Here is a 16,548-nt window from a genome sequence, read left to right as displayed (position 1 = left end):
AAAAGTCACAATGATGCACCTGTTGCTCTCTTTGCATAGTAGATGCAGAGCAACTGTCATCTCACACATTGTGGGTGTTTGTTGTTGTGAAGCATTCGGCCTAACGACCGAAGCTTTACAGTTGCATCACAAATCTCCTAGCAACCATGTGCGACACCATCATTATGGACGTCCGTTCAGACTTGACTGTGTGCAAATAGTGACAAAATCAGTCTGGATGAAGATGAAGTTCAATAATTCATGAATCTATCGATTTTCTGTACTGCTTCAGTGGGTCACTGCAGGGGGGCTGAAGCCTAGTCAGGGAAAGACAATAGGCAGCTTGACCTGGATGGTTAGAAACACAATTGTGATGCTCTGATGCCCAAAAGCTTTGGGGCCTCCGATATGGCTGCCAAAGGGTGCATTAAAACAACCTTTTGTAGTGATGAATCTTGAAATCCTGTCAAAAGTGAACCAAAAGAAAAAACTAAACCAAATCAGTAATGTAATGGTTGAAGTTTAATTTCATTTTAGCTGTTTGGTTTCCAATGAATAATATAGTGATCAGGAACAAATGGTATCAGTATAACAGCATAACAGCAGAGGTTTGTAAAAGTTAGATCAAGCATCTCTTCAGGTTTTCCACCTCCAGTTTGGTTTGATTGAAATGTCTGAATCAAGTGGCAGCTTATACTCATATAATCCCTGCTTTTTCAATAGTAGCTCTGAATGCACACTCCTTAAATTATAAATGAGCTAACAAATCTCATACAAACCTTTATCCAACAATCATATTAAATTCATAAATCTGAACTGCAGATTTAGTGCAGGCATTGCTACCGTGCTCATCTTTCTCTATCTAACAGTTTGAGCATATTCGTCGTTGTTTGTGTCATTGTGGATCCGTTTTTAGTTGCAGCATCTCAGCAGTTTATTGGTCTCTTCATTGGTCTGCTGACCTCATGACTGTAATGTGTTTTGGACGTGCAACAGACACCCGCAATATAATAACCGATTCATAACTAATTTGTGATTTTATATCAAATGACAGCATTCACTGAGGAGCACAAAGAAGTGCTTAGACACACCACACCAAATTGCATTAGCGCCGTATTTTTCCGACTCTACCAGCATGAAATGAGGGTCAGATGGTTGTTTCCGACCGTTCACGGGACGCGAACTGGTGGCGGGGCTCAGACAGGGGTCACCCATTCTCTTTTTATCAGTCACCATGACGTCAGCCGGTGCCCTCGGGAAGCAAATTTGCGACCCAGAGGAAAAGGCTCTTCAAGGAGAGGCGTGTTTGATTAATCGTATTGTTCCTGTCTGGTTCACCTTGCTCGCTGGAGTCACCCTGGACGAAGCAGCCAGAACGGAAGTGCAGTGAATGTAATGAGGCTGGAGCATCCTTCCTCTCTTTCTCTTTCTCTCTCTGTCACTGTCTCGCTTTGTAAACGCCACAGTGGCACACACAGACGTCTCATTTCTCCTACGCAACAAAGGCCTCTGTCAACATGCAAGTATGCGGCCCGTGCCAAGACCGGGTCGAGCTTGCCCGTCCCCCTGCGCTGTCACAAAACTACGCCAAAGCCTCCTCACCATTTGATTATCTCATTACTCCTGCATCCTTCACCATTTACTGCGCCGATCATAACATGCATGTTTTCGACGAGCCGGAGCTGCATTAGCTTGAGTTGACTGACTCTCCGCCTCGGGCCTAGTTGAGGCTATTTATAGCTCCCCGTCTCCCGATGCCTGCCCAGTGGGACCGAGAAGAGAGGAGGATGGAGAGAAAGAGAGAGAAGGAGCTGGAGGGAGGAGGGGGCTGCTGGGTAACTAGGCTACATTCAAGACTGATAGACCCTGTTGCCAAGGTATAGGGAACTTCTCCTCTTCATTACGTTGCTCTCCCTTGCGTCCTGGTCTCCCGCTCTGACTCTTCGGGGATGTGTGTGTCGTGTTTGTACACACCTGCGCTCCCTCCACGTGCGTCTCAGGTATCAGCGGTGTGTGGTTTTGGACTGAAAGCTTATACGCTTTGTCAAACTAACCACAGACAAAGACATCTGTCCCCCTAATTCGCCGCACTTAAGATGTAAAGCTGCCACCAGCAATTTTGTGCGAAACCCGGCGTAGAATTACTCCGAGCCACAGGTGTCATCACACACTGATGCACCTAATTTCCATTGCAAAACGAAGCGGCGTGCGCGCCATTTGAATGGGCTCGTCAAGAGATATCAACTATCCTTGATGGGGATGTGTTTTGTTGTTGGAGAGGCATAGACGTGTGAGGCGCCGCGGCCACCTGTTTGTTCTTTTTCGCACCTTTTACATAAAGTCTGACACTGTGTATGCATAAGAGCAAAAGTTATTTGAATGGCACCTGTGTTGAGGTCGTTTGTTTTTAATGACAATACATCACGTAGCAATATGTGGCAGCCAGCGGTTAGAGGATTTAGGGAAATAAACCCAGTGTATGTGTGTGTGTGAGTATATGTGTGTGCGCCCAGCATGTTGAAATTCGTTTTGAGCAGGACCAAATGTTATCCCATCCACACCTTTTATATACAGTCTATGATCCACACCCAAGTCCTCGCAGGAATTGGTGCATCAGAGGTGCAGCCATTCATGCAAGGTGGCGCGAGACGAACACGCACGCACGCACACACACACGCATACACACACAATCAGTGTATGATGCATCCTTGAGCTTCATGGCTAATTAAGTATATGTGTGTCTGTGTGTACGTCTGGTCCAGAGAGAATTTCAGAAATAGATCATGCACAGTGAGACGCTCGCCTGTTTTCCTCTCTTTTATTCCCCCAAAGGGATTTTACATGGGTTTCATCTCCTATCCAAAGGAATAATTGCATGTTTGTGCGCCTCAGATGTGTTTAAGCCTTGTACTGAGAATATATATGGATCAGGTGCTCATGAATAAAGCTAAAAATATATACACATGCACACACACACACACACACACATATATATATATATATATATATGTGTTTGTGTAATATAGTGTGTGTGGGTCAGCTTTTTGTGCACTTGTGCTGCATCTCAAGTCAATCCTCTCCTCCCGTTTCGTTGTTTTTCTTCCATCTTTCCATCGCCTCATCCTCCTCGCCTCCCTCTCCTCTCTCCCCTCCTTACCTCTGTCTTCCCCCTCTCCTGCGTCCTCTTCCTCCTTCTCCTCCTCCTCCTCCTTCTCCTCCTCCTCCTCCTCCTCCTCCTCCACCCCTCTCTGTCGCTCTGCTTTTTATAGCCATGTCTTCCCAGGGCTCGGCAGCTACAAAAGCCTTTTCATGTTGCCACTATAATTACAGCCTACACACTTGCACACACACACGCACACACACCCACGGACAAGCATACACACACACACACGCAGGAGAGGAGAGCAGTGTGTCTTTGTGTCTGCATGTGTGTGTGTGGTGTGTGCGTGCTCCGCATGTGCTGTTATACACAAAAGGGTGAGCTATTTTTACCTCTCTCCCTCCCCTCTCCTCCTCTCCACCACCACCTCCCCCTCCTCCCCATCTCTCTCTCTCTCTGCCGCTGCTGCCAGCCACATTTGCTATGCTGAGCACAGGCAGTATCAGTCGAGCTCCAACATCCCTCCTCTCGCACACTGAACTCACACACGAGCCGATGAAGGCTGCTCCCTCAGTATCCCTCACATTTCAGGCTGATTCCAGGGCACCTCTGCAGCCAGGGACCTCTGCAAAATTCACGGCTCGCTTTTTCAGGGCTCATGGATCATTCAGTTGCTCATGTGGCGGTAGTGGCGCCGCGGCATGTGCTCGCCACTGTGCTGATGACCTGAAGCCCGCTTGCTCGCTTGGACTCTTAACTGCCTGATTAGCAGGTTTGTTGCTGGAAGCTCGTCTCAATGTTGCGGACCATATTTGAAGCGGAGTGTTCTCTCTCTCCCACAGAGGGGATCCTGGGGAAGGAGCAGCCACTGGCGGTTCTGAAGACATCAGCGCTCAACCACATCCCAACAGGTTGGACACTGTGTGTTTGTTTGTGTATATATGTGTGCATCAGCATCCTTAAACCAAAATCTGTGTGTGTGTGTGTGTGGGAAGGTGTGGGGGTGCGTGTGTCCTATGTAATTTCACTATTAACCACATCCTGTGCGACTTTGCATGCTTGTGCGTTCTTCCCAGGATGTGTGTGTGTTTCACTCCAATTATAATTTCACCTGCGAAAGCTCAGCGTGTGTTTTCAAGAGTCCTCGCGTCAAAAATAATGATCATCAACTCACAGTCGTCTCAACAGCTGACAGGTTTCTGGAAGTCTAGAGAAGAGTCCGCGCCAACTCCTGCATGTTGCGTTCATGCAGTTATCTCACAGTGCCATTTTGTTGAATGGAAATCGAGCGGTCCGAATGTAGGCGCGCTGTTTGTGAGATTACGTGAAACTGCTCTGAGATTTCTCCAGAGGAAAGTCGGCCAGAAATCCAGAGCAGAACAAGCAAATGTGCATCTTGGTGATGCATTTGCTGCAAGTTCCTGACACAGTTTAAGAGCCAAAAAACAAATCCGGTGTTGTGCTACTACTTATGTATTCAAACACGCAGTCAAAACATTACCAAATCTTTGACTGTATTTACAATAGCTTGCTTGAAAAATGAAGACACACATCATAGCAGTGGAGAGGAGGAGCTGAGAGTACAGAAATGAAAGGGCCACAGAAGGAGATGAGGTAATCTGAAGGAGAAACGAGTCTGAGGTAATATATGCATAATGTATTATCTAATTCTGTAATGAGCACGTTTAAACTCACCACAGAGCACAACTTGGATTTTCCCTCTTCAAGAATAATGGTGAAAGTGCAATTCATACTTTACTCCCCATGCTGCTCCTAAGCTTTCTGTTTTCTATGGTTTCACAGATCAGCAGTGAGCAGGTAGGTGAGGCAAGGTGTGAGGGCTCAGACAGCATGTTGCATTCAGAAGAATAAATAAACAACGATTAACTTTCATCTTTATCTTGTACCGAATCTCGCTGAGACTTCACATGTTCTCTCATGTTGTTGGCGGGGGGTTATTTTTCAGCGTGCCTCTGGCTAGGCTGATAAAATATTGAAATTCACTGGAGTGACTTCATCAGATATTCTCGAAATCTGTTGTCTTGGATACAGAGCGTGTGGCCTCCACGATGATAGCGTGTGTGTGTGTGTGTGTGTGTGTGTGTGTATGTGACCCGGACCTCGCAGAAGCACCTGTCCAAAATCATTTATTCTGCACTTTGTAGCATGTGCCGTCCCCACTCCAGCTTGTAGTACTTGATTCCAGTAAAAGCAAAATGAAATGGTTGTGTGCCTATAAGTCGTCAGCGCTTCATGTAGTCAGATCCAGATGGAATGCAAAGCAGTGGTCGCCGCACCTGCAGGGCGAGCTCCATGAATCAAAGCAAACACCTGAGTCTGGCTTCACACAAAGTAGCAACAGTTGTTGCTGTTGCTTAGTGACTCCTTTTTTTGATACCTTAACCTTCAGGTTTCATCAGGATTTATAGAACTGATCATTTGACTTTACGGCAAGATTTTTTCAAGCTTGTGTGAGCCGGTGATGAAACATTTAGTCTATTATTTGATTGACAGAAAATGACCTTTAATCTATAAGTTAATTAATTAATTAATTAAGCAAAAATGCAAAACAGTGACAGCTTCTGAAATGCAAATGCATGTACTGTTTTTCTTGCCGTTCTATCACCTTAAATTGTTTAAATTTAAATTTAAAATGAACTACTACATTTTAAAGATTTGAGCATTTTTCTCTATTTTCTTTTAAAAGATAATTATTATCTTTATGTATTTATTGTACATTTATCTTTAGAGAGTTCAATACTCCAAACACCAAGGACAAACAACTCAGTGCAGTTCACATAATATTTCAGCTGTGTGAAAAACAACCCATCATTCCCTCTCCAACAGGGTACAATCAGTACAGTCATAGATTGCTCACTATCTTATTTGCCCCTCTGTGTCAACTCAGGACTTGAGTCCCGGGCCAAAGGCTGAGATGGACTTCTGCACGTACTGTCCTTCAATCCTGTCACGTCTTCGCCCTTCTACGTCTTGTGTTGTGTCTCTGCCTCGCTTTCAACCATCTCCTTCCTCTTCAGCTGCTGCGCTGCAGACCGTTGCATGATGTCATTGAGTCCGCGACAAGTCGAAGCTTGCTTTTGGCAGAACAACTCGCTGCACCTCAACACGTCCCTCTGTCACACCCTCCCCTGTTTTTTTTCCCCCTACTATGTTTGTCTTGCCTTGTTCTTTTTTTTAAGAGGTCACGGTGCCATTTCAGAGCGAGATTACAATCGGGCTCTTATCTTCTCCCAAGACTTGCGTGGAGGGAAAACTCTTAATTCAGACCAGCTGAGAGTCAGCGGGAGAAAGTAACGTAGGCTGATGTTTCACCCAACCCACCCTCGGAGACCAATCAGTAAGCCGACCGCAGCTATTTTCCACCATCAACAGATGTGCTACTTGTTGCCTCTCATCTCGCCCTGCTGCTAAATTCACTGTGAGACCCTGCGCAGAATATCGTCTCCTCTTTGTCATCTCTTTGCATGGTTAAAGAAAAAGAAAAGATCTCGGCCACATTTTACCGAGGCCGCTCTAAACAGCTCTGCTTGGCTCAGTATGACATCTATTAAGCCTAACGAGTGTGGAGCTCAGGCAGTCAGACCGTGGGATATACACTCAGCGAACCGAGTCTCAAATCAGAGACGCCAGGCCTCTGCATTGTCTGGTATAAATAGATCTGCAATTGGAGCCAGAAGAGTTGTGGAGTGCGCCCGAGGGGTTGTAAACAGATTGTGATTTGTTGCGGGGAGATGGAGGGGAGAAAGGTGGGAGGGAGCTACTGAGTGAGCGGGGGAAGGACGCAGAGCAAGAAGAAGAAGAATGAGGAGGAGGAGGGGGAGGATGGAGGGTAGTGAAGAGAGGAACCTGCTAGTTCTCAGATGGAGAATTTTGCTCACAAAGAGTTGTTTAAATCATGAATTATACGCGACTGTCGCGGAGATTCCCTCTCATGCTTAAAAAATGTTCCACATCAAACTTCAGGAAACTTTCAAATGCTCAAAGGAAAGACGAGGATAGGAGCAGAAATGTGAGGTCTCTCCTCTGTTTCTCTTTTCCCTCTCTGAAGTCTGAGCTGAATCCGGCTTCAGAAACTTTTATTTACAGACGGTGCCTTCAGTCTGACAAGCTGGAACTGAATTGAAGCCCTTACTCTTGTCAGACGTGCGTCGATCCAGGTAACGTTTTACAGTTGTGTAAGAGCTCCGCCGGTCTCCCCCGAGACGACACGTTTGTCTTTGTTTTGGTTTTCTGCAAGTGCCCCCATGCTGTCTTCTATCTGGCGCACATCAGTAAACCGAGGTACATGTTTGACGTCACTGCTTGTATACAAAGATGTGCTGATATCAGAGTTTATCTTTGTAAAGTGGCAGCCAAGTTTGTCTGATAGGCTTCCCATGGCCCATAAATGCTTTTTTATAAGCTGCCCTACATTGTGCGTGCATGATTCAGGTTGTTAACGCCGGTTTCTCCATGGTCATTCATGCAAAATGGTGTTTTTTATTAACTGTGCTGCAGCTCTTTTGCCTTTTATTGAGCTTGACCTTATAGTGCTGAAGCTAATGATTATTTTCATTACTGATTAATCTGCTGAGCATTTCCTTAATAAATCAATGACTAGTTTGGTCCAAAAATGCCCCAAAAATAGTTTACCAGAACCCGAAGTAACATTCATATTGCTTGGACGTTAAACAATTTATATAGCACCTTTCTAGTCTAACCGACCACTCAGAGTGCTTTACTCTATATGCCAACATTCACACATTCATACACTGATGGTAGAGGCTGCCATGCAAGGTGCCAGCCTGCTCATTAGGACATTTCACACACATATTATCACACAGCCGCCAAGAGCAAGTCAGTGTTTAGTGTCTTGTCTAAGGACAGGCTGGAGGAGCCGGGGATTGAACCCCTGATCTTCTGATTAGGGGACGAGTCTGATCCACAGCTGCCCTAAAGCTCCAAAATATTCAGTTCACAAGAAATAAAGACGAGGAAAAGCTGGAAATGTCTTTAATTTGTGAAGCTGGAATGATCAGAATGTTGGTATTTTTGCTTGATATGAGACTTAAACAGATGATGATCAAAACGTCCAGATTAATGAATCCTCTAATGAATGAACTGATTCATCATATATATCCAAAATGCACACATGAACCTGAAAACAGGTTGTGCAGACTTTGTGTCACCATTTAGTTACAACACAGTGAAGTTTGTCTTGAAATCGATGCTGCAAAAGATTTACACAATGACAACAAAAGCTTGTGAATTACAAGCAGCAAAGTGTCAAATTAAGATCCGTGCGATGTTATGACAGCAAAACAACAGCAGCGAAATCTGGAAAGGTGGTCAATCAAGCTTGATCGGGTTAAGAACGCACCAATAACAAACTTATCTGATACCAATCCCTAATTTTATTATGATCCTCCATTATTTAAATATCTCGGGAGCCTCCCTGCGGGGAAAGTCCTTACTCGGCTTCACATGAAACCATTTTGTGGTTTGATTTGTTTGGGAAATGCAGGCAAATTCCAGGCCAGGAATTTGAGCACACAGTATTAAACCGCACGAGAGAGAGACACAGAGAGGGAGAGAGAGCTTATTATAAGCAGAGAGGGAAGGGACATGCAGCCGACTGGGGCGCCTGCAAGTGAGTGGGAGAAAGAGGCAGAGATATTTGATGCACTACAACCGGCGTGTAGGGTTTTCCTTGGCCTTGGAAGCAAGGAAAGCAGGTCGAGCGAGGAAAGGAGCAGAGAGGGTAAGGAGAGAGAGACAGAGTGAGTGCTCTCTGTGTGTGTGTGTGTGTGTGTGTGTGTGTGTGTGTGACGTTGGTTCCTGGAAAAGCAGAGGGCTGCAGAATAAACAGGCTGCATGCCTGAGACTGCCCTGTGATGTCACCACTGGGCAAACGAGGGACGAGGGGAGGAGAGAGAAAGGAGTAGAGCGAGAGAGAGAGAGAGAGAGAGAGAGCAGAGAAACGCCCATCAGGTTAAAACAGCAAGAGGGGATGAACGCTGAGCAAAAAGTGACGGAGGTGGAGAGCAAGAGGAGAAGTCAGATGAACAGGAAAGGGAGCTGACTGTCATTCGCAGTAATAGACCAAAGGAGGAAGGGAGGAGGAGGAGGCGCAGCGGTAAGGTGAAGAGGACAAGGAGAGGAAGCTGCTGTAAAAGAGGAGGAGGAGGAGGAGAGCACTGATGGGTACGTTTAACGACACCACCGTTTCCCAGTTTCCCACTCCTCTCTCTCTCTGTCTCTCTCTCTCTCTCTCTCTCTCTCTCTCTCTCTCTCTCTCGCTTCCTCTCTCTCTTTTTCTGCATCTACCTCTATTGTGTGGCGAGCAATTAGCCCTGCCGGCGACACTGATGCCATATGAGGGTGTGTTTGCGTGTTTGGCGTGCGTCACCATCAATAAGTGTGTGCAAGGGCTGTTTGTGTGTTGTGTCAGGGACTCAATAACCGTAGAAGGAACATTTTGTACAGGCAGACTGTGTGTGTGTGAGTGTGTGAGTTATGGATTTGCATTAGCCAAGATTGGAGCCGCAACGCTTTGACAAGTTCGGTTTTCAGTCTTAATCACATCCTACCTCTCGTGTCTTTCTTCCCAGAAATCGCAAAATAATTGTCTCTGGCTGCTGAGACCAGAATGAGGTGTTCTTCTCCACGTATGTCACCGGTGTCACAGCGCATATTTACCTTTGACGTCAGCTTGAAACTGACCCTGAAGGCTTAATATGGAGTCTTTGCTCCTTTCAGCCGTGAGTGAAGACTCCTGAATAGTTTGGCGGCTCTAAAACTGCAAAGTGACTCATGCATGCAGGTGAAATCATCCCATGACTGCAGGCTGCACACACTTTTTTTGAGTCTCAAAAAAAAACTGAGAAGTAAGCAAGAATTTAAAAACAAAAGATGTCACCAGAGACAAAAAGTTTTGTGTTTTTAAAAATATTTTCAGAATCAACATCATCTTTTGTGTGTCCTGATGCAAATTGCAAACTTTCTGCGCAGAATGATTCACGGCTGTAGGAGTGCAGTCTCTCTCTCTCTGTCTGTCTCTCTCTCTCTTTCTCTCTCTCTCTCTCTCTCTCTCTCTCTCTCTCTCTCTCTCTCTCTCTCTCTCTCTCTCTCTCTCTCTCTCTCTCTCTCTCTCTATCTCTCTCTCTCATATCAACCGTCATCGCCTCTGAAACGAGCGAGGGCCAGAGAACAGCCGAAGCTGTGGGCGTCACTGCATTTAATTAAATATCGGGCACCTTGTTAGTCAGATTCACAAATGGCAAAAAAAAAAAAAAAAGAGGCTTGCGACTCCTGAATGAGGCGTCAAAGGACATGTGAACGAATACATCTTCAGTTTGGACGACTAAGCCTGTGCTGACTCACATGTTGTTGTCATCCCTCATATGATGGCAGTCCTCAAGGACCCGTTGCGTGTTGTTGTTCTGCTCTTTGTTTGCATTGGATGACGGTAGCCGGGGGTGTTCGGTGCGTTTCACCTGCCGCACGACAATACTGAATGAGGAAGTGCACTTTTCTAATGCACCATATGGCTTTAATGGCAATAAAACAGCTTATCTTACATGATAACTGCTCACCTGCAGTGACAGTGATGTTCAAAAGAAGAAAAAAGGGTTTTTCTGAGATCGTGATAAGCCTGCAATCCATTTAAGACATTTTTCTGTGAATGTCTTTATGGCTTTATTTTTCAAACGTGGCACGTCTCAACGAACGATCGATCAGATCTGAGGAGAGAGTGTGTCTGTGTTGGAGCCTGACAGATGCAGGATACTTGGTCTCGTGGCAAAACTTGAAATGAGAAGGTGCGAGCAATCCTTTATTTTTGTCAGACATCCCTCAAATCACTTTGTCATAGTAGGCTAGTTGACAAGTATGTGTATTTATGATCATTGGTGCCTTATTTAAATCGTTTTTTCATACTTAAGCTCTTCCAAGGATTGATGGTCATTTTCTCTCTGGATTTTAGACACATGCAAACTGATTTTTTTTTTTAGTGGATAATGCTCACAGTGTATTTTCTCATGTAAGTGGCTCTGCACCCCGCTATTAAGTGTGCCACTGATGGCGTGTTTGCCTCTTTATTAACACAAAGTTCCAGGCAAGTATCTCTGGCTCACGCCGCGCTCTCTGTAAACATGTAGGTAAATAATCAGCCAATCGACTGCTATTTATTCAGATTTAATGGGGAGGAAGCCGCGTGATTGGAAGGCTTCCTGTGTAGTGATTTGTGGGTGGCTGGCCCGGCTCGAGGTCTGCACCTCGCAGGGTCAATGCAATCTTTGTCAGATGTCGTCGGATTCGGCGTGCAACTGCAGCATCAGTCACGGACTGTGTGTGTGCTGCAGGTTTTTTGGGTATAAAGAAGATAAAAAGGGAATGTCACTTTTTCATTGATGTACTTTTTTTTTTTTTTTTTTGGTGAAAAGCTTTATGGACTTTTATAAGAAGATTCTGTTATGATTGACCTGCTTTCAGAAAGTCAAAGGTCTGGGTTTGTGTTTTTCCCAGAAATGGAAGATTTAAACTTTTTGTTTGGGATCAGCGCTCCAAATGAAAATCCAAAGTTCTCTGTTGCAGGCATGCGTCATAAAAAGGGTTTTATTCTCAAAGGCAAATTCAATGAATCAGTTTTAACCCTAATTAATGTTTTTAATTAATGTACACACCACAGTGTTTTCTAACCATATGCATGAATGTATTTTCCTGACAAAAACTGCAGCACAAGCTGGTGAAAATGAGACAATTTAAAGCTTTGAAAAACCTTCGAAACCCTTTGATGCTGATATTGATGCTGAATATCCCCGCAGCATGACGCCAACAGCCATCTTTTTCGTGTTCCCTGAGCAGGTAGATGCATTAAATAACATTTCAAAGAGCTTTGATTAAATCCAACTGAGCTGCACAACTTATGCAAAACTAACTACACACCTTGTAGGATCGGTGTGACACATAGGAAGATATATTCATACAGTAAGTTCTCCTACTGTAGCCTCACACTATGTTTTGGTCCTGTCTACTCTTTTCAAAATGTTGCTTACCAGAAGTATGAGCTGGCTGTGTACGGCTTTATCACAGTGTGCAGATGATTATGACTACAACATCTGATTATAATAGAAAACACTTAATTCATCAGGTATCGTTTGTCAATGAAAAACACAGATATCAACTAAGTGACTCTTGAGTTTAAGTTAATTAACTCAATGAGAATCTGTTGGAGGATGCTTCCCTTCAGGTAAAATGTTCCTCAGATATTAAAACATGTTGTCATGATGTTCAGCATGGCAACAGTCTGTCCTTGAGTATCCAAAAGGCTCTGTTGAGATGACACATACTTTGTTCCGGTTTCGTCTTAGTGGCGTCTGTTATGTACGTGGGAACCAATCATTAAAAAAGGACACATGCACCTTCTCTAAAGCGTCCAGTTCTGTTCTGACTCGCCTCTTTTCCTCTCCGTCCCCGCAGTGGACATCAACTCGGCGCTGCCCCTGCGTCTCCCTCCAGCCGCCATCCCCATGGACCTGCGCGTGGACCATCACCAGCACCAACAGCAGCAGCAGCAGGTGTCTTCGCTCTCCCCGCCCTGTCAGCAGTCCAGCGGGCAGGTTTCACCATGCTCCTCTTTGCGGGAACAGCAGCTGCAGCAGGAGTTGCTCACCCTGAAGCAGAAGCAGCAGATCCAGCGGCAGATCCTCATCGCTGAGTTCCAGCGGCAGCACGAGCAGCTCTCCCGTCAGCACGAGGTCCAGCTCCAGGAACACATCAAGGTATATCGCTCACATTTCTGAAGGATTTATGAATGGAGTGAGATGTTTTTATAAGTTTATGTAAGTCAGGTTCAAAATACTGCAAACCGCAAAGAAAACTAATTCAAATATTTTTGCAAATCAGAGTTTCATACTTTCACAAAATGGATAAATCACTCACAACATTTACTACAGAAATCCTAATAAAATAGTACTATTTGCCTCTTTTTCCAGGCTTTTGAGACAAAGTCATTACATTTAACACATTTGATCATCTGGACACTAGAAGAATATTTCAGGGTTTTTGTGAGCCGTTTCAGGACGATATAGTATGTACAGCAAGGAAGAAAATGAGACTTACTTTCCAATTTTGTTAAAGCACACACATCTCACAATCTGTTTATCTCAAAAATACTTTGAAACTGCTAAACCTCAGCTGCCTGATGAAGAATACATGTACGGTTTAAACCCAAACATTTGTTTAATCTAGATAAATGTCCTTAATTTGATTAAATTTTCTTCAATCTTGAACAAAAATGTACTTTTCAGACTCAAATTACAACAGAAGTGATGCCTGTAGACACACAGTCTCCTCAAAGATTCATTAAACTCAGCATATTTGAGCGTAGTTTAATTTCAAGGAAAAATAGCATCATCAGTCATGAAAGCTTCAGTCCAACAGAGCAAACGCTGCACAGAAGAACAAGAGTCTATTTTCATTTAACTCCTCCATCAGTCCAACATCAAACCAGAAGAGTCGAAGTCCAAACCTATTTAAAACTTTGCTAAACAAAGCCGAGAGAGCTCCTAATATCGTCTGCCACAGGATTCTTCATTAACAGGCTCGACTCACCAGCAGAAAGCAGCTCTCTCTCTCTCTTTCTCTCACTCTCTCGTCCTTAAATCACTTTGCTCAACGTGCGGGGAACAAGAAGGCACTTGGGCTTCATTTGCTTCAACTTCAGAGATGGATAACAGCAATATAAGGATGCCTTCAGACGCCTTACATAACCGAACCGTCGCTGCTGTAGCCCTACTTACCAAGATCAAATATACATTGTGTAAGTTGAGAAGAAGCAGAAAAATTGTGTGGCTTGAATATGAGAGGCGAATCTTTCAAGGGACAGCAGTTGTTGTATTTTATTTAATTTTTTTAAAAGTCAGAATCGCTCTACATCTCAAACAGTAGATCCAGCTGGGAACTCATACGGAGCCCGCACTTGGTTCGTAGTGACCTGGAAATACAAAGCAAATCTAGATCAGCACGCCCACACTCTGAAGCTTTAATACACTGAAGCTCCTGAGAGCAGCCCAGCGCTCCTGTGGGGCTGAAATATCACATAAAAATATTCTGTTGTTTGTTTAGTACTGAGTATTACTGTTGTAATAGGAAATGTAACAGCTGAACTACTTCTTTTTCCTTTTTTTCTTCTTTTTTTTTTTGGATTAAAAAGTCTAAAAATGGATGGTGGGGGAAGGAGATTAGATTGAAACGTGCAGGATTACATTCATTTTTTTCTCTCATTAGCAACTGATTCATACTGGAGCTTTCTTTTCATCCTTCGTTTTTTTACTCTTCATTCGTCTTATTTTCTCTCTGTCTTTGTTCTTTCCTCTCTTCCTTTCTTACTTTCTTTCTTACTTCCTGCCCTTCTTGTTTAATCTTTTCCTTCTGTCCTTGCTTACTTTTTCACTTCCTTCTCTCTCAATCTTTCTGTTCTCTTTCTTTCTTCCTCCTCTGTCACACTTGCTGTCCTCTCTTCTCTTTCTTCTCAATCTTTCCATCTTCTTTTTTCCTTCATCCTCACTTTTCTGGCCCTTTTCCTTCTTTTCCCTTCTCCCTGATCTCCTCTTTTTCCCTCATCCGTCTCATTTACCTTTATGCCTGTTTCCCTTCTTTTCTCTCTCCTCTTTAATATCATCCTTCCTTCTGTCTTCCTTCATTCCTCTCATCTTCCCTTTTGTCTTCATTCTTCCCTCTCTTCTATCTCTCCTCTTTTTCTTCCTTACTTCTTTCCCCTCCTCCCCTCCTCTTGTCTCTTTCTTTCTGTCTTCTTGTCTCTTTTTTCCTGTCTTTCTCTCTTTTTGCTTTTTCTTCTCTTCCCTCCTTTTCTTCTTCTCTTATACACTCTATTTCCATTTCCCTTCATTTCTTGCTTCTTTCCTCTCCTCCATATCCACTTTCTTTTCCCTGCTTCCTGTCATTTCTTCTTGTCTTCCATCTTTCTTATCCTCCCTTTTCATTTGTTTCCTCTCTTCCTATTCCTCTTCCATTTTTTGTCCTTCCTCCCACCTTCAGCTGCTTCATTATGGATACAATTCACATTGTATTTAGACTTCAGCATCTTACTGTTCCTGCTCCTCTTGTGAGGCCATTGAGTCTCATCTGTCAGGTCGTTTAGTGATGTTGAGGGATGAGTGATGCTGTCTGAAGGGCCGTCTGGCCTGTGGTAGGGCTGCAGGACCACTCAGGTGGAAGCCAGTGACGCACAGCCCGGCCAGGGAGGCCCGGCCTCAATCAGCCCCATTCACAGCCCCATGTGTACACACACACTCACACAGACACACACAGGCATTAAAACATACACATCTTCTCAAATGTCAGCAAACACACACTCACATGCATGCCCAGTTTGCTTCCACATTACGGGCAAAGCTCTCATAAATCGAGAGGTATCCTGAAGCTCTTAAGAGTCAAAAGGGAAAACGAAAAAGTCTCAATATCTCACATCTGTGGTCGATCGAGCCACAAGGGTTTGGTGTTTGTGTGTGTGTGTGTGTGTGTGTGTGTGTGTGTGTGTGTGTGTGGGTGGGAGGGTTTCTTTGAGCTTTCCCACCCACTCAATCCCCTATCCCCAACCTTGATCGAAAGGCAAAAAAAAAAAAAAGGATGGAAGCTCGCCAGCCGGAGTGCCAGTGTGCTCATCAGGGCTTCGGCTTTTCTCACGAGCCCCACCTTCACCTTCCTCTCACCTTCAGCTACTAATATATTCAGACTCTTGTCTCAAACATTTGATTTACCCCTCGCGGCAAAAACACAAGTGAATATCTTTTTTTTTTTTTTTTAACGCCATTGCAAGTTGATTACATGCAGTTACAGTTAACTGATCAAATACTGTGATGATGAGAGGGAGTCGACGTCAGACACGTTACATAGCTGACTGATGCTGCTTGCCTTTTTTATTTTATATTATAAACACATTAAAGAGTAATTCGGGCTCTTGATTTGGTGCCGAAGTGCATTAAGGTGAAAGCAGGTTTTGTGCAACACAACATTTTTTATTTTTTATTTAATTGATGCTCTTATCCACAGTCACTCACAGTGCGTTCTGGGTCTCATTCAAGGACACTTTAATGGGAAGAGGAAGTGTCTGCGGGCACGTTTTGACTTTTATTTCTGACCTTTTGGTAACAGGACAAAAAACACAAGAAAGGTTAGAGTTGTACTTTGCTTGGTGATCAATAAGTCATAACCAAAAAAAAAACAAAAAAAACAAGGTTCACTGCTTTGCAAAAATTAAAAAGGCTTTAGTAAACGCCTACACGTTTCAGCTCACCCTGGCCCTGAAGAAGACTGTGAGTAGAAACACGTAGGCACTAAGCCCATTTATTACATGCTTTTTAACTCTTTCAAAGCAGTGTACCTCTGTATTCTTTGGTTATGACTTATTGATCACAAAGCAAAGTACAAGTCTAACCTTCCTTTTT

General features: G+C 44.1%; 1 protein-coding gene across 4 annotated transcripts in view; it reads left to right on the top strand.

The window, feature by feature from the left end:
* Positions 1 to 16,548, top strand: part of LOC133976567 (histone deacetylase 4-like) — a 56,170-nt gene that overhangs the window by 13,498 nt on the left and 26,124 nt on the right. For 2 of the 4 annotated variants that reach the window (XM_062414789.1, XM_062414790.1), the window contains exons 3-4: positions 3,922 to 3,990; positions 12,560 to 12,861. In XM_062414789.1, coding sequence (XP_062270773.1) covers positions 3,922 to 3,990; positions 12,560 to 12,861 — 371 coding nt within the window. Of the gene's footprint in view, positions 1 to 3,875; positions 3,991 to 9,143; positions 9,284 to 12,559; positions 12,862 to 16,548 lie in introns of those variants that run through there. The other 2 variants (XM_062414788.1, XM_062414791.1) reach the window with 2 other exon arrangements.

This window comes from Scomber scombrus, chromosome 24, assembly GCF_963691925.1.
Source record: "Scomber scombrus chromosome 24, fScoSco1.1, whole genome shotgun sequence".
NCBI classification, from domain to species: Eukaryota; Metazoa; Chordata; class Actinopteri; order Scombriformes; family Scombridae; genus Scomber; species Scomber scombrus.
This window is presented reverse-complemented; position numbering and strand designations above follow the sequence as displayed.